The sequence below is a fragment of the Choristoneura fumiferana genome, chromosome 18 (genome assembly GCF_025370935.1).
Source record: "Choristoneura fumiferana chromosome 18, NRCan_CFum_1, whole genome shotgun sequence".
In the NCBI taxonomy this organism is placed as follows: domain Eukaryota; kingdom Metazoa; phylum Arthropoda; class Insecta; order Lepidoptera; family Tortricidae; genus Choristoneura; species Choristoneura fumiferana.
Window position 1 is genome coordinate 4,516,321 of NC_133489.1, and position 26,731 is coordinate 4,543,051.

Sequence of the window (26,731 nt, forward strand, 5' to 3'; positions counted from 1 at the left end):
TACCATCGTATAGGTATAACTAGTTAAAATAAACTATTGTATAGTAAGGGACTCGTTATACTGGATGTGTTGTGCTTGTAACTGTTTTTGCGTTAAAAAAATATAAGTAGACAAGTCCTTGAATTCGGTTATCATTATCAAGCTTTGAGTATTTATCTAGATAAATACTCAAAGTTATCAAGATAGGCATTACTTTCATATTAGCACGTCCAGAGATCTCGATAGTCGTTGGATGTATAAAGTACTCTGTGGTCATTGGTTTACACCATGTTCACACAGTTTGACAGCTAATTTGAACAGAAAATACACTACAGTGCGACACACACAATAAACGTATACTCGAGTCCAGAATAGGCGAACCAGCTTGACAGTTCATTACACACAAATGTGGCCACAGTTACACCAGTAGTGTAATATCGATATTAAAAAAATAACTAGGTCGATGTTAAAAAAAACTACGAAATAATAATAAAAGAAATCTTTTATTTGAAAGATTTCGAAAAAAATTAAGAACATCGGGAAGTACGCCATGTGCCATTTTGTTTTATTGACATTTCATATCTATCATTCGACTTAACTTGGGGAATCCCCACTTGGGCTGGTCATATGTCATATCTGTCGAAGAACTGACAAATGCTTTAGTAAACGAGTTCTTGAGTGGAGACCACGCGAGAAAGGCTGTTGCTGCTGGTAGAAGCTGGATGCGTCTAGCCGAGGACAGGGCGCAATGGCGCTCTTTGGGGGAGGCCTATATCCAGTGATGATGATGTGATGATAATTCAACTTAACTGCCATCGACTTGTTTGGAACTATTTCCGTTATTGTGAAATTTTCGTTACGTTATTATTTGTTACCGTGTGGTGTCGGGTTAGAATAACACCTCTCCATTTCTTCATGATGTCGTATGGTTAGCAAGTAAGCTAAAAGTAGCTCCGAAAACGTTTCGACCCCATTTGGGAATACAGGCGTGATTTTTATGTATGTATGTATTATTTGTTGTTATCCTTTATATCGTTTTCAGGCCTAAAGCTATAAAAATAAAGTTCAAAAGTGACAAGCATTTTCATTCTGCGTTATTTCGACATATTCCTTTTTTTTTTGCTGTCTGGTAACATTTTCAGTTGTCAATCTAGTTCGCCTAATTTTGGACTCGAGTATAGGTGCCGTTTAGTTCCGTTTTGTGCCACGTTCGTCAAGATAGTCACAGTAAATATTGTAATCTCGAATAGAAAAAAGCCGGCTAGGTGCGAGTTGGACTCAAGCACCGACGGTTCTATATATCCTTGAATAAACTTTATTTCTTCAATTTTAAACCACATTTTAGTGAAATTTAGGACGGACTCAAAAATTGTACCGTAGAGCGCTTGTAGTGCCATCTATTCGAAATTATTAGAACCAACAAGTCACTTAATAAGGTTAGTGAACGAACGTGCTATTCAAATTCTTTGAATTAGCTGTCCAAATAGCAGTTTTGCATTTTGACCGCAAAATTACTTTGTTATATAACTGGAAAAATGAGGGAAGTTCAAAGGAATAATCTGATATATCAATCTGTTGATATGTTATTTGTTAGTACGTAACACAACAATTAACATTCATCAAATTTAATTCCTTAGTTTTCCAAAATATTTTAAATCAAAACTAATTACATATTTCTTCTCCTTAAAAGTTCTGGATTGGATCTGAACGACACCACTCGATGGGGTAGGTAAAAAATTTGTTTCGTGCCCATATTTAGCTGTACCTACCTACCATACCGGAACCCCCCTTGAAAACATATTTTTAACAATTTATATGCTTTTGAGTCAGCACTAAATTTAAACTGAAATTTTATAGCTTCAATCGTTTGACTGTCAACAAAAAGTTGAAAAACCCCCGACTTCGCTAGAAAACCGGTTTACAAATAAAAAAAAAAACGCATTCTAATCGGTCCACCCGTTTAAGAGCTACGGTGCCACAGACAGACACACATAGTTATAACACCCCTTATATAGTTATAACACCCCTCTTTTTGCGTCGGGGGTTAAAAACCTGTGTGACAGATGGACGGACAGACCATGTCTATAGCAAAATAAAAATAAAAACAGTTCAAAAACAACAGAAATGAAAAATCGTTCTCAGATATTATTTTTATTTATTCAAATTCTAAATATCACAAATATATATTATTAGTCTGATTTGCATCATTAGCAGAACTAACATAAGCTATTCGAAACTATTTTAAAGTCTGAAGTATCACATTACTTCACTGTTACACAAAAAAAAAACAAATACAAAACACTTTTGATCATCATTCATTGGGTCATTTCATGAGCAAGATGGTAAATAAACATAAATATAAATGCCGCCTTTTTCTATCCAGCAAATCTATTGCTGTTATTTTACAGATAAATAATATTAATGTACGTCATTCACTCTTATGTACAATCGTTAAAAAATGTCATTATGATTATGTATGTTAATTCACATATCTTACAAGCTAATATAATACTAATAGAAATTAGACCAGCAGAGTCAATTTTGTTGGTGAAACATAAATAAGGCTCTTCGACTAGGCTTTGGTGGTCAGTGGTAAATTATATACCTATGTTACAATACAAGCCATAGCCTTAACATATTCACAGATGTGTGATGTATATATTTTTAATCAGCTTGTATGTATCGAGTACCACATATGGCACACAGCAGTGTACCATACACACTGGTCTGTGAACATGTTAACAGAGAAAAAATATTGATTTACTAACATCAAAGTGAACTTTGAAATATCAAAAATACAACTAAAATTAAAGCAACCTTAGGTAAGGTTAAGTCTGTGTTACAGTCTAATTTGTGGAATTATCTTAATAGGCGAACTGGTGATAGGTTTCTTTGGACTGAGCTTGTTGGGTGACCTCATGACTACGTCAACAGCTTTTCTGAGGATCTGGTGCTCAGTTTTTTTGTACTCTTCGGTTATTTGGGATAGGTCCAAATCTGCGTCAATGACAAGCACCTGAAAAATAAATTGATAAATCATTTAGATACATGTAATCATAGTGATCTTTTCATGGTATCCATACTAATATTATAAATGCGGTAACTCTGTCTGGTACCTCTTCACACCCAAATCATTGAATTGATTGAGATGAAATTTGGTATGGAGATAGTTTCAGAGCCTGACAAGGACATAGAATAGTTTTATCCTGGGTAATTGCTGTTTCATCAGGATAGTGATCAATTAATTCTTCTCAGAGTTGCAACCAACACATAAATAAATAAATAAACCCAAAAATTTCAAGAAGTTAAGTAATGGACAAGTTAATCCTAAAGTATTTTCATTGATTAACTATTACAATGTTGTGACATTTTAGTTTACATCAGAACAGGCCTGCAATAAATTAACATGTTGATAGGAAACTCAATTCCTGATATGCAGTAAATAAAATAAGCTGCATTTTAAATTTCAATCCTTCAATAATTAATTTTACAAAATAAGTAAAAATATTTACATTTTCTATTTTTGTGAGCCTTATCTTATTGCATAAGAAGGGTTAAACCTTTTCAATACCAAATAGTCATCAACTTAAAAGGCTAAAGTAATTTCAAACATTTACAGCCTTTTATGCGGCAGTGAAAAAGGAGTTGTATCCACAAATATTTGGTTTATTTACCGGTGCAGGACACTCAGCAAAGGTCCTGTTAACCAGCCAGTCTTCATGAAGTTTGTGAAGTTCCTCTAGGTATGACAGCGGCACACACTGCTCTTCGGAGCGAGCTCGTCGCTTAATTCTTTCATATGCTATTTTGGGGTCAGTCTTGAGGTATACTGGAAAAATTAAAAAGTTAAATTAATAATCACCTGTAGATTAACTGAACTCAGTTGTAATTGCTACGCCTTAATAGAAAATCATTTTAAGTATTACATACTGTTGCAATTGAATAAATACTGTATACTGTATTTAGACATGTTAACCCCTGGATCCATGTCAAATTTAAGGCTATCTTTTTGTATTTTTTTTTAAATCAGCAGAATTTGTGCTTATTAAAACATATGAGACTATGAGTACTTTTTAATGCACATCTTTAATGAACAAACTTAATTAAATGATCAATTATGTCACTAATTATTTATCAATGCACAATCAAATGACTCATTGACAAAATAAATAAAAAAACCAACACATTAGCAATATCTAATATATATAATAATTAGGTTTGATAATTTTTCAATACTTAGACCGGAGGCCATATTGCCTAACGTTTCTGATGCTCACAATCGCAAGCAAACAACTGTTTTTGTATGCTAAATCTGTTGATTGTGGCAAGGCAAAAAATATAAATACAGAACTTTGCTTTTTCAAGATTTATTCAAGATACGTAATTGATAGATTGCACAGGGCTTTGTCAGTAAACAGTAGATCACTGTGGTGGCTGGAATTTTTATGGTACGGTTTTAAGGTGTTTTAAATATGATTCTAATCAAACTTTGTTTTAACGCCCGTAATAACAGACTGAAAGCTTTCACGCAACAGTGCGCCATCTAGGAGACAAGAAACGATTATTTTCTACATATTTAAGACACCCTATCGTGGGCACACTTGATTATATATGTCCCTGTCGTTGCAATTATCATCTAAAAGGAATCAATAATAGTCACATCACAAAGCCTTAGGCAGCCCGGTGTTTATATTAGTAGGCTGGAAGTGTCTACAGGATTGTCAGATTCTATTGAATTGGAGTTTATAGACATCAGCTGCATTGGGTCAATTCCACAACAAACTTTGTTTTACTTGACACCTTGAGTATGGTAAGGAAGGGTATTCCAGAAAATTTTGTAGTTCTCATGAGCATCATCATCCCAGCCTATATACGTCCCAACTGAATTCTTGAATGAATTCAGATGAATTTGCATGTAACAGCTAGTTTATCATGTGTACCCTTTTTTTTTTCAATGGGATGATCAAAAAGCCCTTTACAGCACAGGGACAAAGCCAACAAAACACTTACCAATGAGATCTGCTTCAATAGGTATTTCAGTATGAATAAATCTGAACCACTCGTCAAGCACTGCAAACTGTGCTGGATGCAGTATCCCACTTCGCTGCATATGTTCCACAAAACAGTACCTGGCACTGTATATGGAACGCTCCATAAGTTTAACAGGAGTAGTAGTTGGTCTCCGATGCATGTCCAACATGGTCAGAGACACATAGGCTTGGAAAGCCATTGCCCATTTTGATGGGTCTTTGTACATCAGATCCTAAAAAAATAGATAAAATTGCTGTCAACATTGTAAGTAAATTCCTTGTTTAACAACTATCTCCGTTATTTATATTGGGGAGGAAGGTACTAGTAAATAAAATTGGATTGAGGTCACAAGGTCATTGGTTAAGATAATTTTATACATGATAAAATATTTCATACCAAGAGGTTCCACCCTCGGAGATTGCGCCATTCCTCCACAGGCTCCGTCAGCAGTGTGATGTCCTCAAATTGTCGAAAATGTTCCAAGAACGTAGTTTTACCACTGCCAATATTGCCTTCCACGAACACCGTGAACGGCTTTGTATTAGCCATTTTGTGATAGCTTCTCTGTGCTAAAACTAAACAAACACAATATTTAGCAAACAATTTAGCGTGACGTGAGTGGAGTGATCATCTGATCGGGACCAGACGCTTCACCTGCCTCGCTTTGCCTGTTTTCCCGCCTATTTAACCCGCCTTCACTGCCGTTGACCCCACAGAACAGGCAAAATCATGCTTGATTTCTCCATTATTGTCTATGCTACTTCAAAAATCCGAATTTTATCCAATCAAAATCATCAAAACAATGCGTACATAACCTTATTACTAGCTAATACATGATAATATCACCTTTATAACTTAGTATTCGAATATGCCGTCTTAGCATTGTGATTTTATAATTCTATTAACTAGTTTTAACATGATTAGCGTTGTAAAATATTGAGAAATTCAATAAAAATGTTTCACTTGCTTGACGTGACTACGCTACGCGTTGCGTTTGCGTTCACAGACACACACAGAGGCGCAGCAGCAGGGCTACTACGAAACTCGTAACTCGAAGTTCGTGTCGTGCGGTCCCTCTGACACTTATACTATTTAATACGAGAGCGAGAGGGACGGAACGATACGAACTTCGAGTTTCGAGTTTCGTAGTAGCCCTGCAGGCAGGCAAATAGGGATAGAACGATATGAGATACGAGTAAATACTAGTACTTACTCGATACTTTTCTTTCGATAGGTACTGAGTACTTTTGGCAACGATACTTTACAACTGCAGGGCTACTACGAAACTCGAAACTCGAAGTTCGTGTCGTGCGGTCCCTCTGACACTTAAACTATTTAATACGAGAGCGATAGGGACGGTACGCTACGAACTTCGAGTTTCGTAGTAGCCCTGCGGAGTACCGAGTAGGTGTCGTTCAGAAATACTGGTATCGTTTACTCATTCAACACATTAGTTTTTGAACGCAGTTTTCGTTCGTGTTTGTTATGTTGGCAACCTTGACTTGCTTGCTTTAGTTGTCATTGGATATGGATTATGTTATCGAAAAGTTGGATAACCTTTCTCTCCGTGTCGTGCGTGTTGTGTTGGGTTGGCAATCTTGACTTATTATTATTCAATGTTTTGTTCTCGTGCGACCTATGCGTTCGTTTTGTAACGTACGTAACTGTGCAGTCTGTGTAAACTGTAAGTTTAAATCTTTTTGTATTTTTTTTTAATCAGCAAAATTTGTGCTTATATTATATTTTATTATTAACAGATGAGACTAGAATTCAGTACTTTTTTTAGTTCCCGCATTAGCATTATTGTTATAAGAATAAAGAATATTAATTCATTACTGTTTTTATTATTTTACACATGCGAAATATAACTTAAATTCGATCGACATGAGTATGGATGAGTAGTATCGATACTTCACGACCGATACTGTATCGAGTAAAAGTATCGATACTTCGGAGGTATCGTTTTACCCACGTTTTACCCTAGGACACAACTTTAAAAAAATGAATTTTTTTTGCGCCGCACCTGAATGCACCAATCAGACTCATCCACGAAATCCATTGACAATCTCGGTCGGTGTCTTGTCTGTCACACGCAAAGAATTGACGTGTATTTATTTCATTCAACCGTTGTTTGGCCGATGACTATTGCAAACTGGTAAAAATTGCAGAACAAACGCGGTGTTTCAGTAGCTTATAAGTTAAAGTAGCATTAAAATATCGAAAATGTTGCATACATTTTACTTAGGTGTGTTTTCATAACATTTAATTATAGCGTGAAATACTAGTTCGCGGTGATTTAAGATTTTAATAATAATGGTCGGTCTCACTGATTTTAATATTTTTTTTAGGTCTTTTATTGTTCGTGGCGGAGTCGTATGCCCTGTACGACTCGTCGTCCGCCGTGGTGGATCTCACGCCGAGTAATTTCGACAAACTAGTCACGGATTCTGATGATGTGTGGATCGTAGAATTTTACGCCCCATGGTGTGGACACTGTAAAAACCTGGTACCGGAATATCAGAAAGCAGCTAAAGCTCTAAAAGTAAGTTATGTTATATTTATACAAAACTACCGGTCTTCATTATTGGTACCTAACCTCACGCTTACGTATCAGGTTACTCCTGTTCCTGAGTAGCTAATAAATTAGAAAAATGACGTCCGAGAGAACTTTTAAAAAAATTGCGGGGATGTGATGACGTGCGTTGTCTCTTGGCTTGTAAAAAGAGCACCACTAGAGCAGCAGCTGCTACTTCTGCCAGGCTAGGCTGCTGCAACAGTACGCTGGTGGATCCTTGCGCCGGATATTGCTTATTCTGCTTTATACCTACCACAAGGATAATGAATGAATAAATGAAAAAAGTTTATTCAACACATAATAGTTACACAAAAGATACAAAAATAGTTGAAATACAAAATAATAATAATAATGATGATGAAGTTTTGTAGCATTTACCTGCAGCAGTGAATTCCATGCGCCACAGTCAGCACATGCATGCGTCTTAGGGACTAGGATAGGGATACAATACAGTAAGGTTTCCAAACTTGCTTAAAATCCACTATAACTGTGGGTGTCAGTACCAAGAAAAATTCTAGATAAATCTGTAGAGTCGCCTGTATGCTTGTGACCCCATACAAACATAGTTTTGTTGTTCTAATTTACAACCAGCACTATGGATCAAAACACAATTTTGCAATTATAATGGGAGCAGCCATTATGATGTTTATAATTAGTCTTGGTTAAAATAAAATGGAACAAATAAAAAAAATCCATTTCTCATACAAAACTTAAAATTAATATTATTTTATTCTGTTACATTGAATATGAACAAAAACTAATTATAAACATCAAGATAGCTGCGTGTGTTGTTTGTAAATTAGAACGGAACTACTTTTGTATGAAAATGCGATCGGCAGCAAGCATACATGCGAGTCTTAGTGCACTGCGCCTTTGTCTAGAAATATATAATTGCTACCCTATTTTTTTCCCACTGCTATTGCAGCGTGAATTGACCCTAATATATTTTACTCAAATTTGTTGTGAATTTCATACTAAAATATACACTAACATTCATTTTATGTTACCAAAATATTCTTATCTTTAATTAATTGAATTTAGTCAGAACCGTATTCCTCTGAAGCCAAAAACTTCCTTTATTTTGCATACTAATAAGAACTTTGTCCACAGGGCATCATAAAAGTTGGTGCAGTTGATGCAGATAATCACCAAGCCTTAGCCAAGAAGTATGGTGTCTCTGGCTATCCTACTCTCAAGATCTTCACTGGCAGCAAACACACACCATACCAAGGACAGAGGACGGCTGAAGCATTTGTCGATGCTGGAATTAAAGCGGCCAAAGAAAAAGCCTATGAAAGCCTTGGAAAGAAATCTAGTGGAGGGTCGGGAGACAAGGTAATACTCTTGAAGAGAGTAAATGATTTGCTAAAGAGGTATAAATTTTCAATATAGGTCTGGGAACAATATAGAAGTATGTAAAATATTCTTTTAGTTTTATAGATACTGCTTCTGTACTATTTATCTGCACTTTTAATCTGAGGTCCATTGTTTATGATAGGCAGTGATGCAGATTATAGCGACTTAGTCATTAAATCTGGTGAATTTTGGAAATATGTCAGCAAGTTACTTGTCAAGTGTTTCATGCACTTGCAGTGACTTTTTTGTAGTTTTACATATAATTAGCAGCATCTGGAGCTAATTTTCCACAAACTAGCAACTTTTTGTAAATTTCCTAGACTTCCAAAAAAAAAATTGGCATCACATATAGGGCATGTATTAGACATGGGTAATCTTGATTCCAACATTTTTATTTTATTTATATATTTAATTTTTTTTTTTTTATAACAAAATACAATTACAAGATAAATATAGACATAAACTTAAAAAAATAACAAATCCAAACATTTTTGACGAGAAATGCATTTTATTTTTCGTGTGACTAGGCATGAGACATATTTTTATCAAATATCAGCCTCATGAACTTAACTAGTTATTTGACTAACTTACAATACTAATCACAATATTTTTAAATTTGTAGTTAATGACAAAGTTGTGATGGTAAAAAATATTCTTCTAAAAGACTGATTTGATTGGTTAGAATCTAACCAACCGTTAGATCCTAGCTTATGGTACCACATTGCAATATGTCTATAGTTGTAGAAAAATTACTGATAAGTTTATACTTCAATTCTTGAAGTTAAATTGAATTTATCGTACAGATTTTTCACTGTATATCTTGTATACTAAGACAGGGATCTGAGCAAAATTGTAGGCAATCTGGTAAAGACACACAAATCTACAACACATTTTTTTCTCATGAAAATAGATTAGTATTCAGTATTCATTTATTTGGCAAAAACATAAGACTTATAAATACTAGTACTTACAGAAATTATGCACCCTGGTAGGGTATAGCCACAATTGTTATGTATGAAATTATAATCTAATTCTATTACACAACTAAAAGTTAGATTCCTACATACCTGCCTAAAAACTACTTAAAAAATACTAGACTTAAAAAAAATATTTCTATTGATTATACTACTTCACATTAATTTATGGTAGCAGTGAAATCATGATCCTAACAAAATTAGTTTCAGTATATTACAGCATCTGATGCTTGTCAAATTAGAATTTCACAGTACATGTTTGATTAATATTTAATTACCTAATAGCGTTTCAAATCATATGGGCACCGCATTCCATGGAAAAAAATACAAAGATCGGAAAAAAAGCCTGAAAAGCAAACAAGTAAGCCCCAATTAAAAGTAGACAAAGTGAAGATTAAAACACTACAAGATATTCTGTTCCGTGAAGGAAATGACGAAGACATTAAGTTAGATACGGAAATAAAGGTGCCAAAACATTTAAAGAAACAGATGCCTGCATCTAAACTGGTTTTGAAACAGAAAACTGTACCTAAACATACAGTAACACAGAGAAGTTCATCTAAGCATACAACACAGAAAACTCTGTCTAAACATTCAATTAGACTTGCACCTAAATATTCTATGAGACAAAAAGCTACGCTCAGACATTCCATAGTACATAAAAATGTACCTAGTCACTTATTGACGCAAAAAACTGTGCCAAAGAAACAGAAAATGGTACATAAAGAAGTAGTAAAGCAAAAAATGTTGCCTAATCATTCAATAGGACGGAAAACAATACCCAAGCATTTGTTAAGACAGAGAACAGCGTCTAAAAACTCAATGACACACAAATCTGTGGCTAAAAATTTCATGAGACAGAAATCACATGAGTTAGATAAACTACAAGCTGCTTTGTTTCGTAAAAAAGTTGATGATGATATTGACTTGAATGGACAGAAATAAACATCAAAATTTTATTTTAATATGGATCTAAGAAATTATTGAAATAATAATCTTCACCTAAATTTAAAGTGACGCAACAGAAACTTAAGTACAAAAAACAAATAAATGTAAACATTACAATACATGAATGTTGGAAGATTTTAAGATTTTTTCCAGTATCTCAATATGTTGCGAAAAATAAAGTTTAATATCAGTTAAAATTTCGTTGACTCTATTGGATAATGGGGCGTTGACATTTATCTTATCAGCGTTATAAATTAACTACCAGATATATTATTTACTTGTAAACAGGGGCATTGTTCTAGAAACTTGACAGAGTCATCCCATTATCAAAAGCTATGTACACAACATGTTATTTTTAGGGGCTGTTTCACCATCCATTGATTAGCGTTAACCGACGGTTAAATGTGATGCCGTCTCCGTCTATTCGAACAAAACAAATAGAGACGGCATCACACCTAACCGCCAGTTAACACTAATCAATGGATGGTGAAACAGCCCCTTAATGTCCCTTTACTGTAAGCCTGTAAGGTAATATTCTACAGTATTTAATGATGCCTTAAGTACATCCGTTCCGTGCTAATATTATATATCAAAAAATAACTCCTGTCTGTCTGTTACCTCATTAAAAGCCTGTGAACCGATTTAGATGAAATTTGGTGGTGATAGTTTGAAACCAACACCCTGGGAAGGACATAGGTTATTTTTGAACTGGCAAATTGCATAGTTCACGCGGAATAGCGATAGACGAATTACAAATAAAGACACTTTGACTTGACTTTGACTTTGACGAAGTCGTGGGAAGCTAGTTCCTTTTCCAGGTCCCGCGAATTAAGATGTGCTACCACTAAATAAATCATAGTTTCATGTTGTGCTCTTTGCCAGCAATAAATGTTAGTGCAGAGGTTCCCAAAGTGGTTCAGGTGGACCCTCAAGGGTGTCCGGGAGACCAGACAAGGATCCACGTTTTGGCGTGAAAAAATAGGGATTTTGGGAATGGGAATGTAAAACGTAGCAGCAGGGGGGTCAACCTGAAAACAGTAAAACTTTGAAAGTGGTCTATGATGAAAAATAGTTTGACAACCTCTGCGTTAGTGTGTTTATTATTCTGGACATTTTCGGTTGAATAAAATACGTGGCTCATTTATTCAGTTGGCAAAACAAAGGCGTTGGAGAAAAACACCTGCGTTATTTTAAACGTTTTATTAGGATGTAGATTTAGTAAAAAACAAAATACAGCCGTGTTTATTTGTTCTTTTACGTAGTATAAAATAGAGTCACTTGCCGCCGTCTGTGCGCTTAGATCTTTTAAACTAAGCGATGTATTAAAATGCGGTTTTCTCCATCAGTTAGATAATTTTTCACGGAAGGTTTACCTAGGTATATGATACGTATACTAGCGATGCGCCCCGGCTGTATTTTTAGGCGGCTGTGTAGTTTTTGGAAATGGAGCTGAAAAATATCAAGTGCCTTTGATTAAAGAACTTTTTTTGGAAATTTTACCCGAGCAAAGCCGGAGCGAGTCGCTAGTTGTTATTATAAGGTGAGCAAAAGCACCCCCCCCCCCCCCGATACTTCCACTGCTCTCCCACTGTACAAGGCCAGTTCAGTGCCAGTCCTTCATGGATTAATAGTTCAATACAGCCCTGTGAATTTGACAATAAAAGAACCTCAAAATTTCCTTTAAATTATTTTATAATATCGGCAAAAGAACAATTTGATTAACCAACTGAACGCGCCGGGACACGTATCACGAGCGTCCGCATTTTATATCAGACTATGAGATTTCTCTCGAGTAATTTCTCTAATGTAGCAGTGATAAACAACCCGTCAAAGAAACGTGGCTATCTTCCAGAATCTTCTCTCAAGGCGATAAGCTTGCGTTTCGGTTGAGTCTTACGCCACGTGGCCCTGACGATCCACTTCTATACCTCCACGTATTTTGCACGCCCACGAATTATTCGCCCACGTCGCTTTTACTTTTAGAATGCTTTTTACTATAGGTAAAGTACACGTAAGAGCTATCCTTATACGGAGGTCAGTCACACCGACCACTGGTCATTTTGAGAAACCAGTGAGACCAGAGTTGATCCAAAGACTAAAGGTTAGCTAAGCTACGTAGTAAATTTAAAACAATACATTATTATACCGCAGCGTTAACCTCGGGTTGCGACCCAAATTTAGTCGCGGGCGGTATTGGGATTGGGTCGTAGGAATTCTCTGATCATTAAAGTAATTCGTAAAAATATAATTTTTTTTTTTTATTATGGCGTCAATTTTACCGGTATTTAAAAGTTGCGGGCTACAAATGTATCTTTACACTGGGCTGCCAGCCAAAAAGGTTGAGAACCGCTGCTCTAGTGCATCCATGTTTCCCTAATCCGAGCTCTGAAAATGCGGCCATATTTTTTGTAGACGCTGTTGTTTTAACGTGTATGGTTAACTTTTTTTTTTATAAATTTTAAAAAAGGAATGACAAACACTAGAATGTACAAAAGCAAACGTATCTGTTTAACGGCTACCAGTCAATCTTTTAAATGGATAATAGAAAATTTATTTGCATAAATATGAGTTAATATTACATTACAAATATCAAAAAACGTTAAACGAAATAGAACAATGCACGTCTTGTGCAACGCCGCACTGAGACGGCGCGAGAAATATCGTGTAGTTGCGGTACATTGCCGTCTATGACGGATCACTTGTAAAATCATACCCGCCGGGCCCCGCAGTACATTGAAAACACGTACTCCTTATGCCTAAAAGCATTGGCGGAGAGGCCTACAGAACAGAATGGCGATTACTCCACCGACAAGAGCTAGGGCAGCTAAGCTTCAATATATGGTGATGATCTTTATTCCTTACACTGTCTAAGGGGCTGTTTCACCATCCATTGCTTAGTGTTAACTGGCGGTTAGGTGTGATGCCGTCTCTATTTGTTTTGTTCGAATAGACGGAGGCGGCGTCACATTTAACCATCAGTTAACACTAATCAATGGATGGTGAAACAGCCCCTAAATAAAGCTAATTATATTGTTTGTTCTGCTAGCTGCATCGCTTGCTGCTAAGTGTGATTTTCCACCGGCGAGGCGAGACGAGAATTTAAATTTGTATGGCGGCGGCCAGCGGCGGGTGCGCGAGAATGCATATACATTTCAATTCATGCCTCGCCCCGCCTCATCTCGCCTGGCCGGTGGAAAATCACCTTTAATACAACTTGGGTGAACGCAGAAGAAACAGTATCTTCGTCTCACGATGCCTTCTCTTTCTCATAATGCCCCTCTCTTCCAGTCGGACGTCATAACTCTCACGGACAGCAACTTCAAGGAGCTGGTGCTGGACAGCGAAGACCTGTGGCTGGTGGAGTTCTACGCGCCCTGGTGCGGCCACTGCAAGAACCTGGAGCCCCAGTGGGCCAAGGCTGCCTCCGAGCTGAAGGGCAAGGTGAGAAGAAAATAACCTGAACAAAAAACAATAACAAACTCTCACTCTTTCGGTCCAAATTTATAGCCAGAGGTCACATTGATTGTATAGAGTAAGAGCCTGCGACAGCTAGACTGAAAGTTTTTTTACACATATGTAGTACTAACACAGTTAAGAACGATACTATATTTTTATTCTTTTTTGTCAAGCATCTATTTAAAGATAGTTTAAGGGTGTCTGGCAGGGGCATGAGATCCAGCAGTGTCTGGCAATTAAAGAATGATTTCTAATATCATTCCGAACAAAATATATGTATAAAAAGATGAGTTTTATACTAAAACGAATTTGAGGTGAAATTTTATACACGTTTAAAACGTGTACCAAAGCGCCCAATATCCATATTTCATAGTTAGGGATCGTTCTTACCTGAGCAGTACCATATATAAAAAAAAAACTTTCAGCCTTTATACTGTAACGAAAGTCTGGCTGGCGCGGGCTCCTGGTCTACTAGTTATTTTTTCGCAAACAAAACATTTAAACTTATTTAATTGTAAAATAATAATATTGAAATAACGAAATCGATTCTGTTTTGTCGCAGAAAGATTTATTCATTTTATTAAAATGAGTGAATTTTTAAAAATATCTACTGTTTCTTGACCCAGCCCAGGGCCCAGAATTTTGGGAATGAATTTTTAATAAGTAAATTTAAAATACTCTTCCACCGTAATAGAGCGCGGCCCGTTGCCCACACGAATACACTGCACTGCTATTGGTTACATGGCAAATGTGCATACGAACATAAATATGCTCGTTCTGATTTGATGTGGTTAATTCTTTCATTGAAAAGGCAGAACTAATCGATGTGACTAATAAAGCTATTACTGTTGCGACGGTTTTTATACACACATACACATGCCGTCATAGTCACCACCACTAGTACGGGATTTGATTGTAAGCTTACCTATGTCGTATAGACTTATGTTGATCTATCGAAGGCCAAGCGCGCACTGCGATATTAATTTTTGCGACGCGATTTTAGAAATACTCGTATATCGCACAAAATTCACTGCACGCACTGCGATGAAAAAGTCGATGATTTGTTCATACTCAACATGGATTTCGTACCAGTCGCTTGTCTTGCTTATTGCTCCCTCGGAGGAGTAGAAAAAAGAAAAAAATAAATTATCAATGTTGGACTCATCCTTTTACAGCTGAAAGACATATCATTTTTTTTTATCTGAAACATAATGTACTGCGCCAATATCCTAAATTAAATATCTTAAAAAAGCAGGTTCCTACATGTTTTATTTTATTTTATTCGACTGGATGGCAAACGAGCAAGTGGGTCTCCTGATGGTAAGAGATCACCACCGCCCATAGACACCTGCAACACCAGTATAGGATGTTAACGCTTGGAGAGCGAAATGCCGACTGAGCACCGCCGCGTGGTCCGGGGTGCCATTTTATTATCGCAGTGCGCGCGGGGCCATGCAGCTCCTTATGCTGCAATTCACTTTTGCGACAATCGCGTCACGAGCGGTCGCGGAAAAATATGACAAATCACAATTCTAAAATCGCTGCGATTTTTTTTTCGCATGCGTTTGCATTTTTGCGACAAAATTATCGCACGACAAAAAATCGTAGTGCGCGCTTGGCCTAAGGCCGGAAATACCTACAAAAAAAATGGAATCTATTATGGCTCTTGTTGTTTGAATAAAATGATTATTATTATTATTATTGGTATCAACAATGCCAATGGAACTCGGGCAGACCAATAATGTATGTATGTGGGTGGGTATGTATGTCCATTTCTTTGGTCCTAGCTGCAGCCTAAACGGCTGGACGGATTGTAACATATGAGGTATCATTGGATTCGTCATAACTGTCGGAGTGACATAGGGTATATAATATTTCAATATGGCGTCTGCGAAAAAAATATGGCGAAGGAATTAAAATATATATTTTGTATTGTAACAATATGGGAATCAAATGAAAGCTAATAATTAGCCCATTCTAAATATATACGTGGTTATAATACTTTTAATCTACTATTTTCACAGAAATATCAAAAAGTATAAAATAAAAATAAAAAATTTTAAAAATCAAAAACCCGACTGCCTTAAAAACTTAAAGGAAGAAAATAAGTCTAGTGGTCTAGAACTCTGTCAAGAAGCTCATTTAAGGTTCAACAGTCGGGACCCATTCAAATCGTAATTTCTGCGTAGTTTTAGGATATTGAAGGACCTATTGGTCTGATACGTCATTATTATTATTTCGCTACTTTTCTGTCTCATGACATAATTTATCTCGGGTGACATTATTTACCAGCAAGGATAATACCGACATGGAAATACCGACCGGGCCGGTAAATAGTGTCACCCTTTATCACGTCTTGTTGGCTTTGCTTTAGCTGTTCTTTGATCAAGTATTCTTTGTAATGCTAATGTGTGGGTCTTTTTTACAAGCTTTTATTTAGTTTCACCTGTCCTGTTGTCTGTCTGTAATCAAATCTTGCAAGTTAAATTTGACCAACTTTTAGTAGTCAGATTCACTTGAAATTTGGAATACTTATGTAAATCCCGTGACAATACAATAATCTGGTAGTGACATCCTGGTGTTCCGGCCAGAATCATCTCCTTGAAATTTAGTATGCAAATGTAGTTTGAGTGACAATGCAAGTACAGTCAACAAAAAGTACAGTCAGCAAAAAAAGCTTGTATTAAAAATATTTTTTATGGTTAGGTTATTTTTGTTAAACTACTTTCTTTACCCCTAGGTGAAACTCGGCGCTCTCGACGCCACCGTCCACCAAGTGATGGCGTCCCGCTACCAAGTGCAAGGGTACCCGACCATCAAACTGTTCCCGTCCGGCAAGAAGAGCAGCGACTCCGTCGAGGACTACAACGGCGGACGCACCAGCGGCGACATCGTCACGTTCGCGCTGGAGAAGCTGGCCGAGAATGTGCCCGCGCCTGAAGTTGTACAGGTATGTAGTGTTTTAAGGTCACAGCTCATTATAGCCACCCGGCACCCGACCAGCACCGCCTCGCATCGAGCGGTTAGTATTCTTCATATGGATTTGTATGGATAGGCGCTCACTACATCAACTCCGTAGCGTCACCGGATCGTCTCACGCGCGAGGTTGCCACGCGCGGACGGCGATAGGACCACTTGGTGATAGCCCGCTGCTCGCCGTCATAGAGATTACTAGGAAATTCGTGGACCACGCGAGATACACTCGTCAACTCGGCGTTGTCAACGTGTCGACAACGAGTGGACGCCCAAAGTCGAGGCGGTGCTGGTCGGGTCCCGGGTGGGTCCAATGAACTGTGACCTTTAGTTATACTGTAAAGGCCGATTGAAGAAAAGCTTTATCTACACCCATAAAGTAAATCCTCAATTATGCGTTCAAAAACCATAGGTAATGACCAGCATTACGACATTGGATTCTATTATGAACACGGCTGTATCGTAATGGTCATTACGATACCTGTATCGTAATGAGATTTCATACATCATTACAGCACGAGGGGGGGGGCGACCACGTGCAGCAGCAGGTCGTCGCGCGCGAAGCGGGCGCAGCTCGTGGGGCAGACATACCTACCTAGTTCTCGTTAATGCAGGTCATTCTCAATAGTTCGCGAAAAAACATGAGAGGATTTAATATATGGATATAGATAAAATATTCTATGCAACTGTACGTAATTAGGCCTTAAAACACTCATGTGACCCTATTATGAAACTTGGCTACGCCTAGTTTCATAAACCCACACTCGTGTTTTAAGGACCCATATTACGATACAGTTGCATAAAATACTATTACGTTCGCACAATAAGAGCTAAAAAGGGATGTTCGGCTCGGATCGGCTCGGGCGACGCCTGCCGACGCGTCGTTTTTTTCGCTTCTATTGCGTAGACATAAAGCTTTTTTCTATTGGCTTTTGCCTATTCCGCGTCGATAGATGTGAGGAGACCCTAATTATGTATGACACGTCGAAAAATTAAGGGTGGTTGAAGTGTGACCTGTATTTGTCGTCCCGGAATAAAAGACAATTATGTATCACCGTGTAGCACAGATTACAGACGGAATCGCGGATAAAAGCTAGTATTACACACCGTTTTCACTTTATTGAAATTGACTTCATTGACACACTGACATTGCTATAGAATGCAACATTTTTGAGCATTTAATAGAATGCAACATTTTTAAAAACTATGATTTTTTTGAAGGCATTTGAATCTACTTTTACATTTCATTCACTGTACAGTCTCTGTCACAAGTTTTGGTAAATGTGAATAAAAATTACAATGCATTTAAAGTTTTAAACGAAAAAAAATATCATTTAATATTAACTTACCAATATTTATACTTCTTTATACATGTCTAACGCCGTCTCTCTTTATGTCGTTTGATTAAACAGAGGCAGCATTACATAATATAAATATCTGTCACATAATAAACAGGAACTTAACAGAGAGCAGTGAAACAGGCCTGTACTGTAAAAGGTTTGAAATACAATAAAAAAAAACACTAGTGCAAATTAATAATCTACTTATCAAATTCGCTAAACAAAATTAAGTAACTCACTGTAGTGATCGCAACAGACTCACGTGTGACTTACAATTCATTTACAATACTCACAATGGATGCTCATTTTACCTATTGTCATACCCATTGTCAATATTATGATAACCATAATGCAAATCACAACAAACGCAAACTACTCACACATAAGCGAGCCTCGCGTACTGTTATGTAAAAAAAATGGTTATCAGGAGTAAAAGAGACAATAGGATATGACAGTAAAATCAAAGTTAAATAAGAAATTGAATTTTCCGTGTTGAATAACTATAATTTTAAAGTCAAATGCTACTGAAACGTGGTTGCAATAAAACATTCCAGCGTTGTTGAAGTTGTGAAATGAAATGCTGTAAAAATATCAATTTCATGTGTACGTAATTTGTTAGTATTGTATGTGCATAACGAAAGTAAAGTTAGTGGGCATAAGTAAATAGGGGATTTTGTAACAACGTTATTCGCATTAAGGAGCGGCCACACTGCTGCTTAAAAAACGGTGCGGAATCGCAGTTTTGTTCGGTAAAGTCCTGACGTTTACGGCACGTCACTGCGATTCCGCATTTTAAGCAGCGGTGTAGAGAGATGCGTCACTGCGATTCCGCACCGTCACCATTTTTAAGCAGCGGTGTGGCCGCTCCTTTATGATATGAAGTTCGTTTTTTTACAGAGACTAACCACTCACATGCTTTTTAGAGTATAGTTGCCTGTCAACGCTCTTATTTTTTTATATGAAAGTTCAACTCAAAATTCAAAGCATTTGTGGCTAACAATACAAAAATCTTTCCAGCCAGTTGTCATGCACGGTTTTTGAAGTCCGAGGAAGAGAGTTGGTAATTGACAAGATTTCATATTTCCAAGACTATAATTTGATTCGTTCTCCGTATTCTGTTTGGAAAGAGATAAATGCTAATATTTTGAAAATTTCGCTACAACTATTAATTAATTTATTAAAATTCTTTTAAGATGTGCTTATTCTAAAGGGGCATAACTCCAAAACTACCACACAATAGATCCATTACTTTTGTCTAGTCTCTTAAAAAAAAATATCACGTAAATCTGACGTAGACTTTGCATGCATAGAGACGTTGTCAAAATTATGACAGCTCCTTTTTCTGGTGAAAAAGGCAAAGGAAACATATCTATTCTGTGTTAGTGTTGGCAAATTCAGACATATTTTTTAATTTTTTTGTATTTTTTTAAATATGGAGAAATCAATTATAATAAATATTTTCCCATGTTCAGGAGGAAAAACTCTTTCGATTCCTGTAGTAATTTACAGGTGCTAAAAAAATGAAATCTTGTCAATTGTACGCATCCGAAATTAGAATAATTAGAATAACCTCCTGAAGCTAACCATATAAATATTTTGAAAAAAATTGACAAAGCAATTAGAACCTAACAGCCTTATTAAAAAAAAAACATCTAATTCGTATTTAATCCGAACTTACACTTGGACTAGTTACTCCTTGACTAAATAAGTATTAAGTCAGTTTTAAAATTTGTATTAATAAACATGGACTAGCGAGGTATTAGTTAAACATTTCTTAAACCTAGACTATGACGTAAACAATGGCAACCCAGCGTGAGAAAAAAATAAAAGAATGAGTCATTGAATGAACGAGGTATGAACCACAGAAAAAAAACAAGAAATGTCTTTAATCTGTGGTATGAACCCCCATCCGAAGTAGAAAGAACCAAATATAACATGCGGCCGAGCATAGCGCTGTTATGTAGTGTATCTCGCTCACTCTTGTTATAGTCACAATGGTGTAAGTGTAGTGGTAATTAGTTCTGACGCTGGCCACCAGAACATGTATATTTGCATTGTCAGCCTTTTGAAAACAGCAGGGCTACTACGAAACTCGAAACTCGAAGTTCGTGTCGTGCGGTCCTTCTGACACTTATACTATTTAATACGAGAGCGAGAGGGACGGTATGATACGAACTTCGATTTTCGAGTTTCGTAGTAGCCCTACAGTCACTTCAACATCATTGTTTGTTATTACGGGATTAATACTGAATGAAACTGAAACTGTTGAATAAAGATCGCATATTAATTAAATACACGTTAAAAATAATTTAGTAAAAACGAAGATATCACGGCCCCAGACTCTTATGGCAGTTAAGACTTTGATATGAGGCGGTATGTGACCACCTCTCGCATCACCTGCTAACTCATTTTTCACCATATCAACTATGAAATTGGCAGTATCACGACTAAATCGGTATTTAGTTTTAAATTCGTGTTCTGAAAGCTCGAAAGGATTTTTGCGGACTTTGTATAATTTTACATGCCTAACCACCTCCTGTTCTAATTCCTCGAGTTCTTCAAGCTCTTGCACGACATGCAAATCTTCGGCATAATAATCCATGCTATACTATGCTATTTGCATGCAAAAATAGTGGTTAGGTAAATAAATTTACTACAATGAATTTCAAATAAATCCACAGGCAAACCACAACCATCAATCGAAACAGAAAAGTTAGGTTACTCCAATATTACTCCATCGTTAAACTAGGCATCACCAAGGATTAAGTTTTAGTCCGAGACTAAGCCTGGATTAGCTTACTCTTTCCTTACTTCTTGTTTATTAATACTGACTTTTACTAATCTCAAGTTCAACCTCGAATTAAAGTTAAACCTACTCTACTCCACGTTTATTAATAAGGCTATAATTGTTTCGAGAATAAAGTCAAATTGCCGTCAAACTGCCATGGTGTAAAACAATAGAAAAACAAAAGAATTTTTACTTTGTTACATTGTCATAGATTCCTAATTCCCTTGAACTTATTGTGTACATTCTATTGCACATTGGGCCGCACTAGGTGAAATTTGATATTGTATAGGTAATGAATACTGATTGATCCATCTGTATATAAACACAAAGATATTTTATTTTAACACTCTCCTGAAAAAAATGCCATTGTTGGTTACGCGGCAGTGCAGTACCATCGACGTTATATTTTTTTCCGTTGCCTAGTATCCCTAGTAGTAACCAGCATTAATATCTGCAGCGGAGCGTGCAAAAATATCTGACACGTCCTTCCGTCACTAGAAATAGTCGTATCAGATATTGGTGCTGGTGACTACAAGCTTTGCTAGTTTGGGACTAGGTCAATGAGGGCTATCGTTTTTTGTCTCACTAGATGGCGCACTGTTGCGTGAGGTTTTTAAGTATGGCTTTCGAAGTCTGTTATTAAGGGCGTAAAGACAAAGTTTAGATTAAAATCATATTTAATACACCTTAAAACCGTACCATAAATATATCGAGCATGCCACAGTGTTGCATAGTCCCCGTTTTGTTCGGAAAAAAGGGAGGAAAAAGGTTTCCGAAAGACAAAACTGTCTCAAAACACAGACATTCATTGCCCCGGAACGCATATTTGCCATAATTAATTTCAGATATTGCAAAATATTCACAAAATTATTCTAATTATAAATAAACCCGCGTAGCTCACCCAAAAACTATGAGATTTGACATTTCGGAGACCTCACGCTACACTAGCGCCTCTAGCGGCGAATTCATACGCGATAGCCCTCATTGGTGTCAATGCCCCGTTATATTTATTAATTTGTGTTGACTTCAGATCGTGGACCCGGAGTCGATGAAGGCGTGCAGCGACAAACCCCTCTGCGTGGTGTCGGTGCTGCCTCACATCCTGGACTGCAACGCGGCGTGCCGCAACGACTACATCACCACGCTGACGCGCCTCGGGGACAAGTACAAGAGCAAGATGTGGGGGTGAGTCACGCTTGCATGGGAAAACAACGGTTTCTCAAAAATGACCGTAAAAGTTGACTAATATTCTTTACGTAACAGAAGGCGAAGTGCACAGTTTATGGTCAGCGAAAAATTTAAAGTTAAAATCATTGCTGGATCGATAAACTCGACAACAATGTGGCGTACAAATTCCATTATTGTCGAGTCTCAAACTTTAAAACTGCCATGCGGTCACAAGGTAATAAGTTAACACAGGTTGTATACTCAAATGGCCGGTATCAGTTATTTTGTTGGAACCCCGGACTTTTATTGTTGTGTCTGAAACAGCGGGAAAGCGGATTATTGGAATAAAAATAAATGTCATAATATATTTTGAGAAAAGCTTTATTATATCGGTCTCGACTGCAATAGCAATTTGCTGGCTCCGTATTAGCACAGAATAAGTAAAGTACAGAAACGTCACTGCCGTAAAAAAGTGACGTCTAGGCATAAGAATCGTGCCTCTCTGTCCATCGCATAACTCGTATTCACTCGCACGCGGCACGTGTAGTGGAATAGCACACTCTAGGGGGCCCCAGACATCTTATTGTAGCGGAAAATAAAATCGCGGAGAGAGCCGCGCCTGGTATTAGTCATAGTCATACGCAGCCAGCAATTGCCTACTTCCATGCCACGACAATAATCTACTATTTCCAAGTCGGTTAATTACTTGTGTGTGGAATTATGAGATTTATGAGGTAACAATATAATATAAAAAATTAACACCCGCAGGCGTCCCCGTTCCGTGCACCCGCGCCAGCTAGCGTAGTAAAAATGAAACTATCTTTTATCAAAGTGTTCTACCATATGTCCTATGATATCATCTCAACCTGAGAGGCCTGTGCCCTGTAGTGGGACGTATGTGTATAGGCTGAGATGATGATGATTATCTCAAAGTTTGTCAATTGTATTGTTTCTTTTCTTTTGTACGGTCAAGGACTTTATTTCGTGAGCCACCATGGAACCTTTTCTAAGGAAAAGTCATTCCTATTTTCCTTCGTCATTTAATGCGATGTCACTATGACGTTTACTGTGAATTGGTTCCATGGCGGCTCAAAATTCTATATTGCTCTCGTGTCTGTCATTTTTTAATGCGCAAGTTGTCTCCACGTGGTTTCTGGAATTTTACTATCAAGTTGCAAAACCTACAATCACCGTACAATGTCCCTCTCAAAGAGAGTTTACCTTGACACTGGCGAAATTGTCCTATTAATTAGGACAGAAAAGCCATATCTTAAAAGAGAAGAAGCAGAAGTCCTTGAGCGTACAATAAAGAGTTTACATACATACATAACATACATACGTGAATACATAACATACATACGTGATTAAACAGAAACTTATTAACATTCCAGTTGGGTGTGGTCGGAGGCGGGCTCCCAGCCGAGCTTGGAGGAGGCGCTGGAGCTGGGCGGCTTCGGCTACCCCGCCATGGCGGTCGTCAACGCCAAGAAGCTCAAGTTCTCCACGCTAAGGGGCTCCTTCTCCGAGACAGGCATCAACGAGTTCCTCAGGTAACCCGCTTGGACTCAACTAGATAAACCCGCTTGCTCCCATAGGAAAAATACATTTAACTACTAGACTATATATATAATTCCATGATTAGAAATTCCTATGGCAATTTCCATAAATTACAATACAATACAATACAATGACTCTTTATTGTACACAAATAGTAAGTGATACAAAAAAACATCATGAATTTATTTTTATTTATTAACATAAAAATACAGACAATTTATTATTCAAGGCATCCCTACCCCAGTATGGTTTGTATCAGTGCTGCATTCCGCAATAGCTGTGAATAAGAATACTACTTACTCTAATTTACATATTGTGCTAATATATATATATTTAAAGAATACTTAATGGAAACAAACTTTATATAATATACCCACGACAAATTTGTGGTCTCTAATCCTAGCAGTTGTAATTTTAGGATTTTATCGCGATCCCGTGGGAATATCCGGATAAAAAGTAAGCCTGTGTGACATTTAAGACGTTCAGCTATCTGCGTACCAAATTTCATCCAAATCCGTCGAGCCGTTCTAGCGTAAAAAAGTAAGAAACATAAACAAAGTAGTATGAGTAGGATAACTAACACTAACATTAAGTATTGCTCTTGTCTATGAAACTGTGAGGAAGTATCTGGGTTAAGAAACTTCAATATTCTCATTTGATGAGTAAATACGGATACAGAAAGTGCAATTTTTTATGGATGCTAGTGTTTAACTCGAGCCTCCACATTGCAGAGACTTATCCTTCGGCCGCGGCCAGACTGCTCCCGTGCGCGGCGCCGAGATGCCCAAGATTGAGACCACGGAGCCCTGGGACGGCAAGGACGGTGAGCTGCCGCCCGAAGAGGACATCGATCTGTCCGACGTCGACTTGGAGAAGGACGAGTTATAAGCGAGACAACTTGTAAGCTATACTTTTGTCCCGGAGATTTTTTCCAGTTTTCTAAATCATAATAGGATGTGCTATGATTGGTGTCGGAAAAATTTCAAGTTCCAATAGGGTAGTTGGCACCATTAGCGGTTGTTTGCTAAAAAAAAAAGACAGCATAAAACATTTAAATTTGCACATATTTTTATTTTTAGTTGCTTTGAACTAAATAAATGGCAAATAAGTTATGACATACATAGTTCTTTGCCTTACAAAACCTATGGTAGATTACGTTATGATAGTTTATAAAATGTATGCAAATTAATTGGTGTCAAATACCCTATTAAATCGAAAGAAGGCAGGTATTTCGTCAGTTGAGTCTGTTGTAATCAGCGTTGTAATAAATGCTCACTTGTGTACATTCAATAACACATTTTAGTATAACTCATTTTTAACGCTGCCAACACTGCCTATGTGTCAACGCATTCTTGCCTGACACATGCCATTATTTTTGTTTGACAGTTTATGCTGTCATTTGTCTCTGGGATTAAATATAATTTGGTATGGGATGTGTGGTACAGTTACTGGCAGTTGGCTCTACTTTCAGATCTTTCTCTGTCGTTTCTCAACCTAACCATAATGGTAATCATAAATGTATTTGTATTGAAGGGCCGTTAGTTTTGCCAATTTAAAAATGTCAGAGAAACCACCTCAGTTTGTACGGACTGCGTCCTATTCTTACGTCAGCTGTGTTTGTGTAAATGTGTAGCATAGTGGAGTGTTTAGGCGTTCGACATTTAACTACTTTGGAATGACATGCTGCTCAATTTATTACTTTTTTTGGCAAGAAAATAGGTAATTACTTAACTTTCTAATGAGAAAGCTTAATTAATACAGACTGAGAGAGTAATTTTAAAATGCGTTAACTATAGCTTTTTGTAAATCTAATTTCTTTACTCTATATTAATAAAAAAAAAACTGGTCAAACATCATACACTATGTTGTTAGGGTCATTGGCTAGTAGTGCTAACTAGAAGCTTCCAGTTGCCACTAAAAAAAAAGTGAAGTTGACTCTTCAGCCTTTTTTCTTAAAAACCTTGATTCATCAAATACAGCTTAAAGATTGGTCAGAATTTTGCTATTATCAGTGACATATCTACATCACAACTATGCATTTATTCGTAGAAGATTGTGTATGAATGGTCAGAGTGATAAACAATATTTTTATTTATAAACGATCTAGATAATATATAGTGTAACTCTGTTACCGGATTCCAGATTAATTTTGTGTCATAATTTCTACGTATTTTTATTTATTTGTTTGTAATTGCGTCATGTCTGTATCATATCTTTAGGAAAAGTGGTATTCTGCCGCTAATCTTCCAATTACTGTAACGAAATTGTATTGTAATTGATATTATGATATAACAGTCGGGTTTAGATAACTTTATGAGAATGTGAAATTCTTTTCCTAATAAATTTATAATAATAATATACAATTTGCTTTTTTGTTTTATTTCTCTATTTGCGGTAGTCCTCAGTGTAAGCACAGACGTAATAGTTTCTATAGTAAGCCAGTGGCAATGGGCGAATCGCATCGCGCGTTAACAGATATCCGTTGCGGGAGAAAAGTCCCATTGGGTTGTCTAGGTTTATATTTAAGGGGGGGGCTGGCCTGGATTTTTGTATGAAGATATCACTATTATAGAATTTCGAATCGGTA

The 26,731-nt window shown here is 36.9% G+C and overlaps 2 protein-coding genes across 5 annotated transcripts; one reads left to right on the plus strand and one right to left on the minus strand.

Moving 5' to 3' along the window:
• Positions 1-2,114: 2,114 nt before the first annotated feature.
• Positions 2,115-5,992, minus strand: LOC141438468 (deoxynucleoside kinase-like). Of its 3 annotated transcripts, none has more exons than XM_074102349.1 (5): positions 5,857-5,992; positions 5,407-5,585; positions 4,990-5,242; positions 3,654-3,808; positions 2,115-2,995 (listed from the first exon to the last, which is right to left on the minus strand). In XM_074102349.1, exons 1-5 carry the CDS (start codon positions 5,891-5,893, stop codon positions 2,819-2,821), a joined length of 801 nt encoding a protein of 266 aa, XP_073958450.1. In that variant the 5' UTR covers positions 5,894-5,992; the 3' UTR covers positions 2,115-2,818. The 3 variants fall into 3 exon arrangements, with proteins under 3 accessions (XP_073958450.1, XP_073958451.1, XP_073958452.1); XM_074102350.1 differs by lacking the exon at positions 5,857-5,992 and adding an exon at positions 5,669-5,759; XM_074102351.1 differs by lacking the exon at positions 5,857-5,992 and adding an exon at positions 5,665-5,746.
• A 1,063-nt stretch (positions 5,993-7,055) lies between these two features.
• On the plus strand, positions 7,056-26,511 carry CaBP1 (Protein disulfide-isomerase A6 homolog CaBP1). 2 transcript variants are annotated; one of them, XM_074102209.1, is made up of 8 exons: positions 7,076-7,255; positions 7,359-7,552; positions 8,696-8,920; positions 14,152-14,304; positions 17,060-17,269; positions 22,451-22,605; positions 23,979-24,137; positions 24,876-26,511. In XM_074102209.1, the coding sequence occupies exons 1-8, from the start codon at positions 7,234-7,236 to the stop codon at positions 25,030-25,032; spliced, it is 1,275 nt and encodes a 424-aa protein (XP_073958310.1). In that variant the 5' UTR covers positions 7,076-7,233; the 3' UTR covers positions 25,033-26,511. The 2 variants fall into 2 exon arrangements, with proteins under 2 accessions (XP_073958311.1, XP_073958310.1); XM_074102210.1 differs by lacking the exons at positions 14,152-14,304; positions 17,060-17,269; positions 22,451-22,605; positions 23,979-24,137; positions 24,876-26,511 and adding an exon at positions 10,201-10,950 and having other exon boundaries at positions 7,056-7,255.
• Positions 26,512-26,731: the final 220 nt, after the last annotated feature.